Source organism: Schistocerca serialis, chromosome 3, assembly GCF_023864345.2.
Source record: "Schistocerca serialis cubense isolate TAMUIC-IGC-003099 chromosome 3, iqSchSeri2.2, whole genome shotgun sequence".
Lineage (NCBI taxonomy): Eukaryota > Metazoa > Arthropoda > Insecta > Orthoptera > Acrididae > Schistocerca > Schistocerca serialis.
The window spans coordinates 403764947-403786562 of NC_064640.1; the positions used below are offsets into that span (position 1 = coordinate 403764947).

At 40.3% G+C, this 21616-nt stretch overlaps 1 protein-coding gene across 1 annotated transcript in view; it reads right to left on the bottom strand.

The window, feature by feature from the left end:
- The window catches only part of LOC126470260 (ATP synthase subunit b, mitochondrial-like), a 32691-nt gene extending 24305 nt beyond the window's left edge, over nt 1–8386 (bottom strand). Inside the window, exons 1-3 of the mRNA XM_050097990.1 lie at nt 8232–8386; nt 7058–7264; nt 3069–3232 (exon numbers count right to left, since the gene is read on the bottom strand). Coding sequence (XP_049953947.1) covers nt 3069–3232; nt 7058–7264; nt 8232–8265 — 405 coding nt within the window. The 5' untranslated portion in view covers nt 8266–8386. The remainder of the gene's footprint in view (nt 1–3068; nt 3233–7057; nt 7265–8231) is intronic.
- Between the last annotated feature and the right edge of the window lie 13230 nt (nt 8387–21616).

Below are 21616 nucleotides of genomic sequence, written 5' to 3' on the forward strand. Positions count from 1 at the left end.
TCCAGATTTGTTCTTTATCTGCCAGCATCAGTGTCTTTTTTGCCAAATTTGTTCTTTCCAATGTCACTGCTTTTTTGTAAATTTCAGTTTGTTCTTTACCAAATTTGGTATGTTTATTATCAAATTCGTTTTCTCCAATTCGGTGCTATTTTTGACACATAGTTTGTTACTCAGGAAAAACACTCATTGTAAGATTGTACACAAATATCTGCCTTCGTGAAGAAAAAGGCACGATGATATTTCACGATTCAATAACAATTACGAATATTAGTAAACTCACCCTGAGAGTTACATTTTTTATACAGGAAGAGGATGAATTTTGTGAAAATCACAGATTTTTTTTTTTTTTTGGGGGGGGGGGGGGGCAGTGAACAGTATTCCAATACATGAACTCTAAAAACTGAAGAGAACTTATTTGTCACACACTTCACAATACAATTGCAAACTACTTTTGCATCATCATTTAATATTTAGTTTGTTTGTTACTAAAAATTTGGATTATTAATTTTCTTTACAATGAGTGACAGAATGATTTATCAATAATTTAACAGTTGTAATCTTAAGGAAATACTGAATGTGATGATCACTCAGTGGCATGCTCTCCACTTCAATTCTGTAAGTGCTGCAGCTAAAGTAATGGAGAAACACCACACATCACTTGTCACAATCTGATTTTGGATCATTTTCTTCTGCACCACTAGAGCAATCACAGCAGCCTCTTAGATATGTACTTACATTTCTTTTTGCTGCCAAGGAGACAGATAACATTTCTAGTTGGTGTGATGTAGGAAAATGTGAGTTGATCAGTAGGAAAAACAAACCCCCTTAATGTTAGGGGACAGCATTAGTAGTGCCCCAATTGATACAGTCACATCATTCAAATATCTGGCCATAATGATACAGTGATATGTAATGAAACGAGCATGTAAAGATTGTCGGAGGGAGGTGAATGGTCAACTTAGTTTATTGAGAGAATTTTGGGAACGTGTTGTTCATCTGTAAGGGATACTGCATATAGGACACTAATGCGTCCTATTCAAAGTACTGCTCGGGTGTTTGGGATCCGTACCAGGTCAGAATAAAGGAAGACATCGAACCAATTCGGAGTTGGGCTGCCAGATTTGTTACTAGTAGATTTGAACAACACTCAGGTATTACAGTGATGCTTTGGGAGCTCTTAAGGGGAATTCCTGGAGGTAAGGCAACATTTGCAGCTGACTGCAGAATGATTCTACTGCAACCAACATACATTTCGTGTAAGGACCACAAAGGTAAGATATGAGAAATCAGGGCTCACACAGACACACATAAACACTCACTTCGTCGCTCTACTTGCAAGTGGAACAGGAAAGGAAATGACCAGCAGAGGTACAGGGTACACCCTGCCACGCACAGTATAGTGGCTTGCGGAGTACGTATAAAGATGTAGATCTGTTGATTAATTTTCTTTCCGTGTTGCCAAAGTTGCTTTCTTATGAACAGGTGAATAATACGAGGCATTATCCAAAACAATGGAGGCTTTGTCATATTTGTAGTAAATGACTTTACAAATTATTTCTCAATAACTATCCATCTCTCCACAGTACTCACTTTTTTTTGTTACCGAAACATTGACAGTTTGGCATGAAGCCATTCAATGCTCCTATGTGTAAAAGAATTTGCCCTCTTTTTCTTACAGACCCTTGCACTGAACTTCCTGGGGTTTATGTCACTCCACCCTCAATGTAATTAATAACTGGCATTAATCCAGGTTTCACCTAGCCACACAATACTTTCGAATGTCACACCTTTGTGTTCTCCTTCATGGGACTCTGCACCACAATCCAACATCTGTCCTTTCCATCACTAATTAAGTAATGGAAGGCTACATCTTTTAGAACTGTTCAAACATTTGCTGCCTTCAGAAACGTAGCCTTTTTGGAGTGGTTAGCAATTTCAATAACATGGGATGTTGCCTTTCCTGGAATAGTGTTTTTCTGGAAGTCATCCTAAGCTGTCACTTGCTTCACCCTCTACCACTTTTTTCCTGGTGTTTGCAGTCTTGTTGCGCCAGTCTCACCACAATTTATATTGTACTGGTATTTCCGAATTACTACAACACTGTCCTTTGCTTACTTTCAAAGCTGTTGCACACCTCTTTACAAACTGAGCAACAGGAAATAACGGCTCACTTTTTGCCCTCTTCTTTCCCAAAGAAGTTCCTCAGTGAATACCAAATTCACGGGCTTTGTTATGTTATGCTTTTCTTCCTCTGTTACATTTTACACGTTTGGCTTCCTCGAAACATTCCATTGCACATGGTTTCAAATGAAATAAAAATGAATTAATAAAAAAGCGAAATAACAGCACCAGTCACATGCTGGGAACTGTTACATTTCACACATTATTTTCTAATTGTGGAATCGTGGCTTGTGCAGTCCTTAATCGGCTGGCTTCCAGCCATCACTAGGTAACAAAAGAAATAGGTAATGAATGAAAAAACACTACTGAGTTGCCAATACCAAAGACTGGTCTCCCTTACTATGATAGTCACTTTATTTCATATAATGGACTTACTACTGTCACTGAGTGGCAGTCACACATTACCTCTACTTGTTGCTGGAAACAAGGTGAAGTGCTATTCAGTGAATGACTCACCATTTTTTAAATTATATTACACACATATTGCTTACCAATTTTAGGTAACAATCAGGACGGAAGGAGGTTGTTGGGGTCACGATAACATGAATGCCAGCTTGGAACACAAACTAACAGGAAAGGAAACCAGCCATGGCCTCTAAGGAACCATTGTGGTATCTGCCTGAAGGCATTATGTATACAGGAAATAACAGAAAACAAATGGATATGGCAGCTGATATTTGAAACCCACTTCTTTAACATAACTCTACTGCCTTAATTTTTTTAATGGACTGCAACAGTATAGTGTAGTTCAACAACCAGTAATGTAACATTTTCACCATTTTGAAACTATAAATTTCTCATTGTTTCATTGTTCAAACAGCAGCCCATAGAGGAAATTCCCTACTTCACCAGCAAATTAACAGCAGCCATCAAAAAGAAGTACTTACATCAACTTCTGCATCTGCATATGCAGCAATTTTTGGACCCAACTTCTTCACAGCAAAAATAATGAGTATGGCAAATGACAAACCATTGTAATACTCATGTTCCATGATGTATATCTCTTTGCTGCACAAATAGGTTGTTAAACCCAAGCCAAAGACATATGGGCCTGAAATTTTTAGCATACAAATTAGTTATATCCATGCCATGTAATAAAATTTTTTATTTTAAAATAATTCATGATTAAAGCACACAACTTAAGCAGTTTCACCACAACAAATTCTTGCCCAACCTCAGGCACAAAATCACATCCATTTCCAGAGAGCACAAGTAAACATCTTTCTTGCTCTGCCTGTCCACTGACCAATGCAAACTCTACACTCTCTATATTTCTTACATATAATGTTTTGCCTTACTGCATTAAACAGTCCACACTTATTTGATGATTTAAAATTTGATCCTCAGCTGGATGATTATTTTTCTTAGAATTTAGTTAACTGCATCTACAACTGTTCAAAACAAGAACAAATTCACATTATCTGGATTCACATTTGCATTCCCTGTTTAACTGACTGGTTAAATACACCTAAGTTGGAGGAGACAGTAATTTTCAGTAACCCTACATAACCAAATATTATGATAAACATTTAGGTTCACATCTTGTTTGGCCCTCCTTTTCACATTTATTCTCCCCAAAAACTTTTTGGTATAATGCCTGCAAAAATAAATACATTTAAAATCTCATCTTTATAACTGGTCTAGGAGAAGTAATTTAATTGCAAATACGCATGGTAACTTTCCTCATTTTTCCTTTAATGTAGTAATATAACAACTTACCAGGTCAACAATTCTAATGATATGCCTGATTTTATATTAACAAAAATACCATTTATTCAGCGTGTTTATTTTCAGTTTTAATTTTTTTCTGAATTAAATCATATATACTTACGACAGCAATACTAATTATTTTCATATCAATACAGTTTACATTTTTTATAAACCACTAAGAATCTGTGTCCCACTGGATCATGGTACACAATTTAAATATACTCATTCAATGCTGAAACATTGGTGATCTAGTCTCAAGTGAAAGTTGAGATAGTTTACAAAACTTGCACACTTCACATTGATCTCCTTCACAATCTGATTAAAATATGTCAGCTAAGACATCTCTTATTGCAAATCAGAACGTTCCTTTGGAGAAACAAATTCAAAGGTTCCGAGTGTACAAAATCCAAGAAATAATTCTGAACAGAGACTATCTGTAGCTGGGTACTATTTATCGAGTTTTGTTATAAATTAAGATTTTTGAAATCTGGTTGTGGAAGTAGAGAAACTTTAAGCCCTATCTTACTTGCACTTTCTGTGTGAAGCCATTTTTCCACAAAATTTATATTCTGAATTATTGAAAGAGAGGAAGTTCACTGAAATTATTGCAATAAAAGCAGCTCTGCTGTGAACTGAACGCTCAAATGCTTCCAACGGTGAGCCTATAATCTATTTGCCTGTTGAGCATATCTTTCATGCAACAAACATTAACACAAAACAAATGTTTTAGAAATTGCACAGTGACGATCAGATCTGTATTCACAGTCCATACACTGCCATCACTAACATTGTAAAGCATAAAGCAATAGTAAAACACCAAAAGCAACATGGTAAAGTCATATTTTTCCATTGTTTCTTTTACACAGCACAGAGTAAATAAACATTTTCTTAGATACAGTGATGAGAAAGAAGCCCTTCTAATGTTCTTTAAATATGACAATTTTATTGTTGACTTATCTTTTCTGCATATGAGAAAAGACTCACTTGGGATATTTGTTATTTTTGGCCGCACTGCAGCACATTTCAAACTTCTACAATTGTTGTGCCTTTCCAAATATACAACAACTGTGCACAATTTAAGAAAATGTACTGAGCAATCTGAAATTTACTTTCCTTAAAACAGAATAAAACCAAAATTTCATATGAGGTGCCAATGCATTGTGTCACTTCTTAAATTCTCTCAAGTTACAACTCGACAAAATTATAAAAACTGTCGAAGTTGCATAGAAGTTTGTCTTTATTAACTGCAGACTAGGTTTCGATGATGTTTTACTTGTGCAGATGGTTTGAAAAAGAACTGCAAAGGTCCGAAATTAGTCCTCAGTTAATGAAGATTAAATTCTATGCAACTTCAATAATTTTGCTGAATCATTTCAAGTTGCTGCCTTGTTTCCATCCAGCATGCTGGAAGTAAATAGTTTCTGTACATCCCCCCCCCCCCCCCCAAGCTTAGAATTAGCTTTCCTCAAAATTCAATACATCCAGATAATTACAAGAACATTATTTTAAAATCCCAGAGATATTTAAAAGCAATTTTTTAAAGCAGGTAACTGATTATTTTACTATGAATTTAGCAACCATAATATCCTACTTTAAACACTTCAAAGAGAGAAAGACTCTTGCTAGTTGCAAACATGCTTTGGTCACTGACAACCTTACAGACTGAGGACACCACCTTTGGTAAAGGTTGCAAAAATTCGCTGTGTTATATTTGGATAGTTCTTGTAATAAATGAAACTGTTCCTGTTCATCAACAGATATTATGTGACTCCTTGGAAAAGGAAGTTCAGGATGAGGGTATAGGATGATGGAATATGCTATGTGCAAAGCACATAGCATGGGTATAGTGGCTGTTGGGCGAAACTACCATGCTCTCTCTCTGTACCGCTGCTCTCATATCAGTCTTTCATGCAGGCCTGGTCTTGCTTTCTCTGCTTCCAGTATCCCCTTCTATAAATTACAAAGAAACTTAATAGCAAATACCTGAACTGTTCAACCACAGTTTAAATGATAGTACATTCTACAGCAAATCCAACACCTAATGCCATCCAAATGTCACTGAGCACTTCACTAACATCAAATCAGTGTAATCGTGAATATGCAAAAACTGACAGTTCTTTCAACCAACAGTAACAAAACTCTTACTTCAAATACTACACAATTCATGAACTGTGGCTTTGGGCTATGTCAGTATGACAAATACTCAGAACAGGGTTAAGTACTATGACATTTCTATGGTTTTTTTATTTGCTTATTTCACCTCTTGCAACTATTTGCAGGCATGAAAAATGCGAAATTATGTTGTAATTTGATGTGCGTGTTAATCTGTACAATGAGCGTTACACAGTGCAAAGCCCCTGTACTTTCGCTAATTTATCTATAACGTGCGTGCATAATATGCAATAAAATACTCAGACAATTATATGAAAATGATAGTTGCTACTCACCATACAATGGAGATAGTGAGTCACAGATACACACAACAAACAGACTGTCAGAAAGTGGGCTTTCGGCCAACAAGGCCTTCATCAAAATTAGACAACACAACCATGCATCATGCAACTCACACAGACATGACCACAGTTTCTGGCAACTGTGTGTTAGAGAGAGAGAGAGAGAGAGAGAGAGAGAGAGAGAGAAATTTCGACGAAGGCCTTGTTAGCCAAAAGCTCACTTCCTCTGACATTCTTTTTGTTGTGACTATCTGCGACTCAGCCTCTCCAGCTCTACTACGTGGTGAGTAGCAACTATCCTCTTCATAATATTGTTACATCCCATCCTGGATTTTCCATTGTTTGAAAATGCTCTGAGAAGATTACATACAACAGATTTTCATGCAGCTATGCAAGTTTCAAATCTAACCTACATTATTTCTCCTGGGTCACTATTCCATAGACCTCCCGTTAAAACCTATCATTCTCCCAGCACAATCAAAATACTGAGGGCACTATCACTCTACCTGTAGGTCATAAAATAATCAGCTGAGTGGCGTCATTTAAAGAGAAAGATGATACAGAAAAACAGCACAATATCTATACAAATACAACAGCATTCAAACATGCAATCAGTCAACACAATTAGTGTTAAATCACGAAACACCTTAACCAGCCACAATCACTTAACATTTTCCAGCCAGTAATGAACACAGAGGAATTTAACCTCTTACCTGTGACTCCAGTCTTTTTGTAGAAGAAAGTGAACCATTCCTCTGGGATGAATCCCAAACGGACTTTGCCTGGAAATTCAGCCCTCACTGGCCGAGGAAAATTTTTTAGGTCTCTCTCTGGGTAATCATCTCTTGCTTCAGGTAAAAGTCCAGAGGCTTTCTGTACACATCTCACATTAGCTAATAATGGTACATGAGACTTCTGGCCTGTAAAATACATTATATACAAAGTAACAACATGTTATTGCTTTGCGTTCAAAGCAATCCAAACATGCAAAATACTTATTTTGGGAACGACTTTTTTTGTCAATATATTCACTACCTTTTTCCCTTTGTGTCTAGCACTACACATTTTATTTCTAATGCAAAAGGTCGGTTGCTTACTTATGTGCATAACAAATTTAACAGCTAACAGGCTTGGCTGATTTAAAAACTTAGGTTGAGAATGTAACTAGATATTTTCCATGAGAGAAAACTGAATATCTGAACCGTCACAAGTGGAATGTTGTTCTTTCTCCAAATACAAAAAAAATATTGCAGCCGAGGAAAATTACCACACCTTTGAAAACACAGCGCCCAACTGAACTGAGACATACAATTTACTCAGTTGAGTAAATGTAAGAAATCAAACTCCGAATTCATCAAATTTTGGAAAGGAGTTCCGCACATCAATTACATTATATAAAATGCACAACTTACTCGTTTCCTCCCACGAACTGCCGACCACCCTCCCCCCTTTTTCAGAACGATTTAATACCACAGTGGAAGTTGTCAATCTTCTGTCTCACGCAGGCCGTCGGGAGGGGGGGGGGGGGGGTGTTTGCATCATTACTGAAACACATTGGGGGGTTTACCTTGTTCAAACAGTATACTTGAATCTATTCATGTCGCTCAACTGGGAATATTACTCACTGCTCACGGCATTAAACGAATCGTGTAAATTATGATTTTAGGAAACAATACTGAAAGATTGATATATTATTACACAACTATATACGATTCCCTCCACCTTAACGTTAACCATGAAAATTTTCTACTCGACCATTCAATCTCGGTTAGAGCAAGGGATTGCGGAACTCAATAATGTTGCATATGCCATATGCGAATAAATCTTATAACAACTGAAAACCTGTGCTTCAAATATAAAGTATTAGACGAAATACACGATACTTACACAGAACTGAAGAAAGCCTCTGAAACATTGACATTTTCCCAGGTTTGACCTCCTCGCCCCTTTCGTTCACGGCCGGGCCAACATAGGATAAGACACCTACGTAGTAAAATTACACTTGAAAGATACTCCACTACCCCCACAAAAATATCGGTCTGTTTTTTTTAATTGCTCTTAATATATACTTTTTATTTCGGGACTAGCTAAAAATATTTAATTTCAGATTAAGCTTTCCTCGTCCTAAAATAATCGGATAACGGAACTTATTATTCGTCAAAATACAGTAGGAAATTTAGCTACGTATTATGGTTAAGGCCCGTCCACACGCAACGATCTGTCTGCGCAAAAGTCTGCGCACATCACTGTTGCGCAGGCAAATCGTTGCGTGTGGACAGAAGATTTGCACCAACATGAGGTGTGTGCAAACCTAGAAGTTGGAGTTGGATGTTTGAGCGAAACGTCTCAAATCTGTGGGTTCAAACCACACCTGCGTAGTCAAGTTGGAGCGTGTGGACAGGAGATCGCCGCAAATCTGGCGCGAAACAGCTGTTTGCTCAGTCTAGTGTTTGTATTTGTGCGCACAGGGCATTAAAATGGCTGATACTCTTTAGTGTTCTCGAGAGTTTGTAAAGGCCCGTCCACACGCTACGATCTGTCTGCGCAAATGTCTGCGCACATCACATCTGCGCAGACAGATCGTTGCGTGTGCACAGAAGATTTGCACCAACCTGAGGTGTGTGCAAACCTGGAAGTTGGAGTTGGGAGGTTTGAGCGAAACCTCTCAAATCTGTGGGTTCAAACCACATCTGCACAGACAAGTTGGAGCGTGTGTACAGGAGATCGCCGCAAACCTGGCGCGAAACAGCTGTTTACTCAGTCTAAGGTTTGCATTTGTGCGCACAGGGCATTAAAATGGCTGATACTCGTCAGTGTTCTCGAGAGTTTGTAAGTGAATTCATTGAAATATATAGAAACCACCCATGTTTGTGGAAGATTAAAAGTAGAGAATATAGTGACCAAGATAAAAAGACAGCAGCATACAATACTCTAATTGAAATATTGCGGGCAGTTGACGCCTCGGTAAACAGAGAAACGGTAATAAAAAAAATTCGTTGCGAACTGGCGAAATTATTTGCGGATGGATGTCGAAACTTATAATTATCTCTTAAAGCTTGTAACCCCTCATATTATGAGAAAAAATACTTGTATGAGAAGGGCAATTTCTCCTCATGAACGGCTGGCGGTAACATTAAGATTCCTAGCAACAGGAAGGAGCTACAAGGATTTGGAATTTTCAACTGCAATATCGAAACAAGCGTCGAGTAAAATAATACCCAACACATTTGAAGCTATTTACGCTCTCCTGAAGGATGATCCATGAAGGCAAGTCAAGTAAATTAAGTCTGTCAGCGAACTGTTTACCGAAAAGAGTTATCCAAAGTTCAGAAATCTAGAAGATCTGGTGTAAGAGTAGATCAAGTATACCAGCCAATGTTATGGTATTTTGATCTGCTTGGCTTTCTTAGTGATCAAGAAACGCCAAGACCAAGCAGGAGTACAATTGAAGATGAAATTGGAGTGTCAATGTGCCAGGAAATGGAACACGAAGTAATGTAAAACAAAACAGGTTCGCCCTGCAACTCTCGCACTAAATGTACGTGAGAAAACTGCTTTCGCTTTAGCAGCCACTGTCTACACCATTTTGACCGCTTTCTCTGTTTCCTGCGGTTGGTCTGAATGTTTTTTGCAACACAAGCTGCGAACACAGACCACAACAGAACTTCCTCCATTTCTATATTTCAAAACAACTGAATTAAATTTTTGACGTTTACGGTGAGCGTAGTCGTTTGCCACTGATATTTCTTTTCTACACCGACAGATGGCGGGCGAGTAGTAGATTGATGTTTGTGTCGTGGGAACACACCACATTTGCAGCGATCTTTTGCATGTACAGACATCTGCGCCGATGTCTGCGCAGACAGATCGTTGCGTGTGGACCGGGCTTAAGTGAATTCATTGAAATATATAGAAACCACCCATGTTTGTGGAAGATTAAAAGTAAAGAATATAGTGACTGAGACAAAAAGACAGCAGCATACAATGCTCTAATTGAAAAATTGCGGGCAGTTGACGCCTCGGCAAACAGAGAAACAGTCATATATAAAAAAAAATCGTTGCGAACTGGTTACCGAAAAGAGTTATCCAAAGTTCAGAAATCTAGAAGATCTGGTGTAGGAGTAGATCAAGTATACCAGCCAACGCTATGATATTTTGATCTGCTTTGCAGCCGTTCATGTGGAGAAATTGTTCTTCTCATACAAGTATTTTTTCTCATAATATGAATGGTTACAAGCTTTAAGAGATAATTATAAATTTCGACATCCATCCGCAAATAATTTCGCCAGTCGTTAGGTTCGCCCAGCAGCTCTCGCAGTAAATTTACGTGAGAAAACTGCTTTCGCTTTAGCAGCCACTGTCTACACCATTTTGACCGCTTTCTCTGTTTCCTGCGGTTGGTCTGAATGTTTTTTCCAACACAAGTTGCGAACACAGACCACAACAGAACTCTCCATCTCTATATTTCAAAATAACTGAATTAAATTTTTGACGTTTACGGGGAGCGTAGTCGCTTGCCACTGATATTTCTTTTCTACACCGACAGATGGCGGGCGAGTGGTAGATTGGGGTTTGTGTCGTGTGAACACACCACATTTGCAGCGATTGTACAGACATCTGCGCCGATGTCTGCGCAGACAGATCGTTGCGTGTGGACCGGGCTTTAGGATGTGATGTCAGAAATTGTAAATGTAGTGTGACTAAAGCCATTTGTTTAAAAAGTGTAAAATGTTTTTCAGAGGCCGCAACTACTGATAAAATTTGTTGATATTCAAATTATTTAATGAAGCAATACCTCGAGACTTGTTACTTCATTAAGTAATTTGAATGTCAACCAGTTTTATGACGGGCAGCGGTTTCTGAAAAACCTTTTCATACGTAGTCATGTGTTTCTTTCGTGTAGTGCGCAAATAAGTAATTATGTGGGTAAGAACAGAACTGTTCGTATAATAAATATAAAACATGTTCACATTAGTATCGATACCAGTTCAGCATATACAGATTTCTTGTCTTTTTTCGGGTTTTCATTACGTGAACGAATGCAACTATACCTGTTCATGTTAACAGTTTTCCATATTCAAGTTATAAATCCGTAATAAATAAGAAAACATGGCCAGGACCAAACAGTCTAAAATAGCATAACAAAACACAGTGGATCCACGTTTGCGAATATAGAGGATACTGAAACAAAAACTGAGAACATATAACGAAAAAAGAAATTATATCACGTCTAAAGGCTTTAATTAGCAGCCACGGCGATGATTTGAACGCCTTGGAAGAGCAGATACATCTTACGAACTACAGCAACCATCACTGGAATGACGTAAAACTGAAAAGTAAGCAAGCACTCCGTCGTCAGGCCGCAAGTGGCCCATCAGGACCATCGACCGCCTTGTCATCCTCTGCTGAGGAAGCGGATAGGAGGGGCGTGAGGTCAGCACACCGCTCTCCCGGTCGTTATGATGGTTTTCTGTGATCAGAGCCGCTATTATTCGCTCGAGCAGCTCCTCAATTGGCATCACGAAGCTGAGTGCACCCCGAAAATCGGCAACAGGGCATGGCGGCCCGGACGGTCATCCATCCAAGTGCAGGCCACACCCAACAGCGCTTAAGTTCAGTGATCTGACGTGAACCGGTGTATCGACTGCGGCAAGTCAGCTGCCAAAACTGACAAGAAATACATCAGAATTAAAACTTCGTGACAAATATGTCGTATTTAACAGACATAACGTTTCCTTGGAGAAATTTGACCGTCCAATACCGTAAAATTCATGAACATGTACGGAAATTCGACAAAGCCACTTGTTGTGGCAGGCCCAGATGGTCTACCGGTTCTAGGCGGTCAGTCTGGAACCGCGCGACTGCTACGGTCGCAGGTTCGAATCCTGCCTCGGGCATGGATGTGTGTGATGTCCTTAGGTTAGTTAGGTTTAAGTAGTTCTAAGTTCTAGGGGACTGAAGACCATAGATGTTAAGTCCCATAGTGCTCAGAGCCATTTGAACCAAGCCACTTGTTGTGTTATTTACATTTAGAAAGGGGAATATATTTATCAGGTAAGACTCATGGAAAATGTCATTTGACGATCTCAGAAAAGAAGACAAAGTCAATTACTTTTAAAGGAAAACATCATGCATGTGTGAAATTGTGACTGACAATAGAACATGTAAAACATTTTAACTATTTAGGTTGTGACATCACATATGACTGCAGCCAATGCCTACAAGATTGTTTATGCCAGCTTTCCTACCCTTGCCATTTCTCGTAGCTAAAGTTCTGCCAATTGATGTCATGTTCAATCCCTGTTCTTTAGAGCTGTGAGTATACAATTCTTCTCTATATTGCAAATCTTATGAGTGATATTTTCCTGGTACCATAGTTGTTTAATTTTCTTCTTGAAAAGACAACAGGATTATTGTTAAGTAAATACTTGCATAATAATTGGTTACAGAATGTCCAACAGATTTTTAATAGATTAGATTAGATTAATACTAGTTCCATGGATCATGAATACGATATTTCGTAATGATGTGGAACGAGTCGAATTTTCTAATACATGACATAATTAGGTTATTTTAACAACATACTTAAGTTAATATAACAACTTTATTTTTTGTGTTTTTTGTTTTTCTTTATTTTTTATTTTTATTTATTTTTATTTTTTAAATTTTTTTCTTTTTTTTCTTAATTTATATCTAAAAATTCCTCTATGGAGTAGAAGGAGTTGTCATTCAGAAATTCTTTTAATTTCTTCTTAAATACTTGTTGGTTATCTGTCAGACTTTTGATACTATTTGGTAAGTGACCAAAGACTTTAGCGCCAGTATAATTCACCCCTTTCTGTGCCAAAGTTAGATTTAATCTTGAATAGTGAAGATCATCCTTTCTCCTAGTATTGTAGTTATGCACACTGCTATTACTTTTGAATTGGGTTTGGTTGTTAATAACAAATTTCATAAGAGAGTATATACACTGAGAAGCCACTGTGAATACCCCTAGATCCTTAAATAAATGTCTGCAGGATGATCTTGGGTGGACTCCAGCTATTATTCTGATTACACGCTTTTGTGCAATAAATACTTTAGTCCTCAGTGATGAATTCCCCCAAAATATGATGCCATATGAAAGCAATCAGTGAAAATAGGCGTAGTAAGCTAATTTACTAAGATGTTTATCACCAAAATTTGCAATGACCCTTATTGCATAAGTAGCTGAACTCAAACGTTTCAGCAGATCATCAATGTGTTTCTTCCAATTTAATCTCTCATCAATGGACACACCTAAAAATTTGGAATATTCTACCTTAGCTATATGCTTCTGATTAAGGTCTATATTTATTAATGGCATCATACCGTTCCCTGTACGGAACTGTATGTACTGTGTCTTATCAAAATTCAGTGAGAGTCCGTTTACAAGGAACCACTTAGTAATTTTCTGAAAGACAGTATTGACAATTTCATTAGCTAATTCTTGTTTGTCAGGTGTGATTACTAGTATCATCAGCAAAGAGAACTAACTTTGCCTCTTCATGAATATAGAATGGCAAGTCATTAATATATAATAATAACAACAAAGGACCCAAGACTGACCCTTTTGGAACCCCATTCTTGATAGTTCCCCAGTTTGAGGAATGTGCTGATCTTTGCATGTTACGAGAACTACTTATTTCAACTTTCTGCACTCTTCCAGTTAAGTACGAATTAAACCATTTGTGCACTGTCCCACTCATGCCACAATACTTGAGCTTGTCTAGCAGAATTTCATGATTTACACAATCAAAAGCCTTTGAGAGCTCAAAAAAAATCCCAATGGGTGGTGTTCGGTTATTCAGATCATTCAAAATTTGACTGGTGAAAGCATATATGGCATTACCATTACTGCCATCGCAAAACGCATATGAGGCCAAACACACGTTTTTCTGACAAAAACCGAGCATTAAACATTTTAAGTATACATTAGATGCATTACGCAAATAGTGAGGCAAGGTACAGGCTACAGAATGCTAAAAAGCGTTCTAGCTGCAATTTGCCGCCAGATACTTGAATATACAACAGTTTCTGCCAAGAATCTAACCTTTAACATTTCCAACTGGTATACGTTACTGTTATTGTTTCATTGGAAAGAAATTTGTAAGGAATTATTTCCTTAAGAGGGTATGGAACTTGTTCAATGCAGAATGTAAACGAACATGTACTTAAGGAAATATATTTTTTGTTATTAAAATACCATGTTATACTGTGACATTACACAATTTAATATACTGCTTTTCTTTTTCTTGTTGTGTCAATTTCGGCTGCTTCCTCTTGAGGACATCTAACTGGTACAGTAACACTAGTCGTTGGAGGTCAGCATTAGACAAATTCATCATCTCATCCATTTCCATGCTTAACCTGTGTCCTATCGGCACTCACCCAGGCCATGAACGCTTGTTAAACAAATAATCCAGAAAAGCTAAAGAAAGTATTTGTACGTCTATAAGGAGAAAGAAGGACATACAATTCTGTTAAGGAGTTTCAGTTTCAAATACAGGAAAAGAGGGTTGGGGGGAAATCTGATCCTATGTAAAAATCACTTATGAATGAAAATCTTACTTCTAGTTAGTCTTCACATAGAATATGTTATGCGCAGACAATAACAGATGGAGGCTGGGATTCCTCACACTGGCAAGTGAGTCCACTTTACTGTAGATAATGAAGTAATTCTAAGGAATGAGACAAATTTTTCTCATATTCAGGGTATTCACTATTCACTTGTTAGTTTGGGTACAGTTGTTGTCGTCAGTGTGACTTGCTGATCAACTGGTAGTTATGTGGTTTGATATTTCATTTAAGCACAGCTGCATACCACTTAGCTTTCTCAATTAATTTGTACCCTTCAATAAGTGGTAATAATATTTGAATTTATTTTCCATAAAATGCTAATAGTATTTTTGGCCACAGCAACATCATTGCAGTCAATAACACTTCCAGTGATTTGTTGCAGCTCTGTTTCACATTACATATTAAATGTGCCACATTCTATGTATGTAGAATCCAAACAATTAATATTCGTTAACAGGTGCTTTCTGTTTTATCACAGATGTAAGTTACGTGATTTGGAGCCACTGTCATTAATCAAAATTCACTTAACTTTTGTAATGAAGGTTGAGTGTTTCTCAGTGACACACACCATGTCATTTAAAAAAAATTTTTTTTAGAGAAGTATGCTTTATTAATTTTTTAACAGTGAAATGGTGATCCTAAAAATACTAGCTGAGGATATGCCAGACAAGTGGAATAATACAACTTGTAATAAGTCACTGCTAATACCTTTTTAATTTATCAACAATATTTCTTTCCTCAGTAGATTAGTTAATAGAGTTACTATTTTATCTGATTGGAATTCCTGTCATTCCAGAAGAGATTGAATTTGTCTAAATGCCGACCATGACAAAATGTATAATGGAGTCTATAAAGAATGCTTCAGTTTTTACTATAGAAACTACATTCTCTCTCTTCTGACACTGTCTGCTGTGTCAACTACACTCCTGGAAATGGAAAAAAGAACACATTGACACCGGTGTGTCAGACCCACCATACTTGCTCCAGACACTGTGAGAGGGCTGTACAAGCAATGATCACACGCACGGCACAGCGGACACACCAGGAACCGCGGTGTCGGCCGTCGAATGGCGCTAGCTGCGCAGCATTTGTGCACCGCCGCCGTCAGTGTCAGCCAGTTTGCCGTGGCATACGGAGCTCCATCGCAGTCTTTAACACTGGTAGCATGCCGCGACAGCGTGGACGTGAACCGTATGTGCAGTTGACGGACTTTGAGCGAGGGCGTATAGTGGGCATGCGGGAGGCCGGGTTGACGTACCGCCGAATTGCTCAACACGTGGGGCGTGAGGTCTCCACAGTACATCGATGTTGTCGCCAGTGGTCGGCGGAAGATGCACGTGCCCGTCGACCTGGGACTGGACCGCAGCGACCCACGGATGCACGCCAAGACCGTAGGATCCTACGCAGTGCCGTAGGGGACCGCACCGCCACTTCCCAGCAAATTAGGGACACTGTTGCTCCTGGGGTATCGGCGAGGACCATTCGCAACCGTCTCCATGAAGCTGGTCTACGGTCCCGCACACCGTTAGGCCGTCTTCCGCTCACGCCCCAACATCGTGCAGCCCGCCTCCAGTGGTGTCGCGACAGGCGTGAATGGAGGGACGAATGGAGACGTGTCGTCTTCAGCGATGAGAGTCGCTTCTGCCTTGGTGCCAATGATGGTCGTATGCGTGTTTGGCGCCGTGCAGGTGAGCGCCACAATCAGGACTGCATACGACCGAGGCACACAGGGCCGACACCCGGCATCATGGTGTGGGGTACGATCTCCTGCACTGGCCGTACACCACTGGTGATCGTCGAGGGGACACTGAATAGTGCACAGTACATCCAAACCGTCATCGAACCCATCGTTCTACCATTCCTAGACCGGCAAGGGAACTTGCTGTTCCAACAGGACAATGCACGTCCGCATGTATCCCGTGCCACCCAACGTGCTCTAGAAGGTGTAAGTCAACTACCCTGGCCAGCAAGATCTCCGGATCTGTCCCCCATTGAGCATGTTTGGGACTGGATGAAGCGTCGTCTCACGCGGTCTGCACGTCCAGCACGAACGCTGGTCCTACTGAGGCGCCAGGTGGAAATGGCATGGCAAGCCGTTCCACAGGACTACATCCAGCATCTCTACGATCGTCTCCATGGGAGAATAGCAGCCTGCATTGCTGCGAAAGGTGGATATACACTGTACTAGTGCCGACATTGTGCATGCTCTGTTGCCTGTGTCTATGTGCCTGTGGTTCTGTCAGTGTGATCATGTGATGTATCTGACCCCAGGAATGTGTCCCTTCCTGGGACAATGAATTCACGGTGTTCTTATTTCAATTTCCAGGAGTGTATAACCTCCACTATCAGAGGCAAAAGTCCGGCCATGCGTGATAATAGAGAAATGCCAGCAGTCGCGTTGGGTGAGGTAAACAATAATGCCAGTTTGCCGGAGACAATAATACCAACAATGACTCCGATTACACTGTTCCTTACATGTAGACAATTAAAGGAAATATACTGTTTTGTGTACACGATATTGTAGCCATAAAATTCGCGCATGCAAAGGGATCAGGCTACGTCCATAACCTCTATAGTTGCGCACTCTCTGTCATGAGTGTCAGGAGTGAAACGACGAAACAAAAAACGTTTTGTGACCCCTATGGTGTCGGTACGTGGTGGGAACCGCACCCCCAGTGCCAGCCTTACTGCGCCACTGCATCTATGCTATCAACAATATTCTCGTCTTGTGTAGAACAAGACTGACGCTCTAATGTATACTGATATGTCCATTAACCAGCCATTTCCCATTCCCATTTCAGCATGAACGATAAAGTTCTCTGGCTGATGGTCTCAGCCATCATCTAACGTTACCTTAGAAACAGCCAGTCAAAGAACGAAAATTAGGGGGAAAACCGTATATTCGCATCTTTTTGTACATTGGTGTCATGAAGTGTTGTAAGCAACATACTAAATATCACCAACCTATGGGATGTGTGTAGGGGGACTGGAGGGTACAGGCATTTAACAGTCACTTTTTTGGGGTATATAGGGACACAGGGACGAATATGGACAGCAGTTCATGAAAAAGTTTTATTTGTCACTAACTCAGTTTGAAATTATGTGGCTGCAATGAAACCTGGTGTCAAAACCACCATATGAGTTTCTTTCTCTGACATGGTTGGTTATTATCATCTCTGAATCATTTCAGAAGCTGGCAGCCATGTTCAAACTCATCAGCTGTGTTTGTTGTACTTATTTTGGCTGGAATACTTTTGCTGTTCTTGTGACATACATTTGTGGAATCATTTCAAAAGTCTCCAGGTAAATATAATTACTATATGTAAGACACATTCTCAGAGATTTACACTACAATTGCGTTTCTTGTGGAAACTATAAAATATTCACTTATGCTGTAACTTTTTTTACATCCAGGGGTGAATAGGGGCAGCATGGTTAGGAAGTATCAGTCTGATCCCAGAGGCCATCAGTAGGGGGACAAAGTTCGTTCTAAGGGTTTTGCTAGTGCAGGTTAGCAACATTCAGGTGTAAGTATACATTCAGGGATGAACCTGTTGTTCTCTTTTCATTGATAGGTTCTTAACCTATTGTTCTGTGAAGTGGATTATAGTCCCCTAGGGATAATCTGTTCAGCTGAGAAACCTCCCCCTTCCCTCCACCTCCTCCTCCCAATCACTCCAGAAATCTCCAACCCTTCCCCCTCCCCCTTGTTGATATAGGTACGCTTTCAGACCTGAGTTATTGGAATAACCCCTTCCCACTCTATGAATGTGATTGACTACTTAATTAAATTTATCAATTAATTAACCCTTCCCCCTCTGGTAAATCCCCCAACCTTCCCCACTACCTTTGGAAGTTGGTGGCTCAGTTGCACGAGAGGAAAAATCTCATGACAGGAAATTCAATGATATAGCAGAGGGTATACCGTTTATTTATATATAAAAAAATCAATTTGCAGGCGTTGGATCTCTCTTGCTCATCATTCTCTGCTGTTTGGGAAGAAGCAGATCTTATAAAATACATCAAAAAGAAGTAATTAAATAGATCGCATTTTTTATTCCGATTGCGTAAAGAATACTGCCATGAAAACAGTCATTGCATCTAGTTGCATTGTTAAAAAACTTTCAATTGCAAAGCACGCTAAGTCCACCACATACACAGGCCGCTTGAGGTTCCACAGAGTGATGTATCCGTGAGCAATTGTGCTACGCGCCGGTGTCCAAGAGTGGCTGCTTGGGCACTGCAACTGACACACCGGATGTCAAGCTAATCCCCAAACAAAAGCATCAGGTGGTGACAACCCTTTTGACACCCGAGAAATTCCTGTCGAAATGCCTGCTCTCTCTATCTTGTCCTGATGCGTACCACTGCCAGAGCTGCATGCTCTGTCGGTCGTGGTCAGACCGAACCGCAAACAAAGCAGCATTTACCTGGTAAACCCTCAGCTGTGATGTCTTGGAAATATCCTGTCACTCTATCAGATTGACTGACTAGTTAATTAAATCGATATCCTTTGTGTGGGACAATTTTTTCTTCCTTTGTAATGATGGATACCAGGACTGGAATATTTGGCGATACTGCAATGACCTGGTTTCCAAACCCTACAGGATTTTGCCCACCCTGCCTCCTATCGGTGGATACTGACACAGTTAGGTCATTTGGCTGGAAGTCCAACACGTTGGAGGTACCTGAAAATTTCAAATTTCACCTCAGTTGCATGCTATGTCCTTAAGCAATTTGTGGGAGGGCTGGACAGATGCGTGGTCACATTACAACTATTGGAAACAGTAAACTGACCAATCGGGAATTTGACGTTTTTAAAAGCATTATAAAATTCATAAACTGATCCTCTGTGCAACGTTCTGAAGGAGGAGGAAGGGCCTACCACATGATAGGATAGAGACAACAACAAATACCGCTGCAAGAAAGAGTCCACTGGAAGGTATTGAGAAGCACTGAAAACGACACACTTAAAGGACGATCCAATCCACAGTAAGAAGTTCTCATGGCTAGATTTCATAAATCGCTATGAATCGGAATTTGACATTGCGTTTGAGTGTTTGAAGCACTATAGAATACCTAAATTGGTTCTGTCCGCTACATTCGAAAGGAGGAAGGCCCACTGCATGACAGAACAGAGACAACAGCAAATACCACTGTAAGAAAGAGTCCACTTGGGTGCATTGAGAAGCACTAAATACGACACCCTTAAACTGTAATTCAATACATAGCAGCAGTAGTAGTAGTTGTTATAGACGTCAGAGATCCCTAAAAACACTCGCAGTGTGCCCGTCCCCTCATACACCGCCAGCACCGACGTTCAGAGGTCGGTGAACATTACCACTGCGATCACAGCCGCAGTCGTGGACGCGTGTCTATGACACAGTACACCACCCCCGGCCAGGGAGGGCGTCTGAGGTTGACTGGAATGGTACGAATTCGGGTATTATCAATACATCCAGTGCAAATACCAATTACTTCGAACCTTCTCTCAAGCAACACAGACACGTCCGCTTCTGCCGCGCTCACCCAGCACACTAGAGTGGGCAAAAAATAACGTAACTGATAGGAATAACTGGTTACTGAGAAGTAACGGTTACTGCGATAACCGTTCCTCTTATACTGCCAGTTATTTCAATAACTGTCTAGTGTCAACAGTGCCTCGCACCATCTGTTGACCGAAGATCATACTATGCTTTCGCGTCAACTCATCAGAGATCTGGCTACGAACGAAGGAGAGGGATAGACGATTTGGAAGGCGTTCTGTAGGCCATGGGAATTAATGTGAGATTGCGCGTCATCTGTTGATAAGAACTGTGTACTAATTCATGCGCCTCCGTTACTTTAACACAAACAATTAAATAAAGTTAATGTCTGAGCGGTGGCTGATAGCAGCTGCAGTACAGGCATTAACAAGTACGGTCGTTCCCTTGAGCCACCGCCTTATATGTCAGTTTAGCTTGGGCGGGTAGTATAAAGAGAGTTACCACAAGGAATTCGAACGACTATGGAAATAACTGACAAAGATCGGTATTTTTCTCACCGCCACCTCAAACACTGCCCTCCCTCCTTCCTTGCAGTCCTTGCCATCCTCTACAACATCATCCTTGCCACTGGCTTCTACCCTAACCTGTGGAAAACCTCTCGTATCCTGATGTTCCCAAAAAACACCCATCTGATGCCTCTTCCTATCATCCTATATCTCACCTCAGTGTTCAGCAAGCTCTTGAAATCGATTCTTATCCGGCGCATCCATCACCACCTCCGCCGAAACCACCTCCTCCCCAACACCCAATGTGGCTTTCGACCTTCCTTCTCTGAAGATGACCAAATCCTATGCCTCACTCATCTGAGGCATCCAGCTTAACTCCCGTCACTCTGCCATTTCTGTGTCCCTCGACCTTGAAAAGGCCTACGACCGTGTCTGGCATCCCGGTCTCCTGTTTAAACTCCAAACCTACGCCCTTCCTGTCAACTACATCCGTCTGATGGCCTCCTTCCCCTCCTGCCACTCCTCCTATGTTACCACCCATACTGCTGATTCCCACACCTTCTACCCCTCTGCAGGTGTGCCCCAGGTCTCCCCCCTCTCCCCTCTCCTCTACCTCCTCTACACGGCAGATATGCCCCAACCCCCCCTCCAGTACACCTCCTGCAGTATGCCGATGACACCG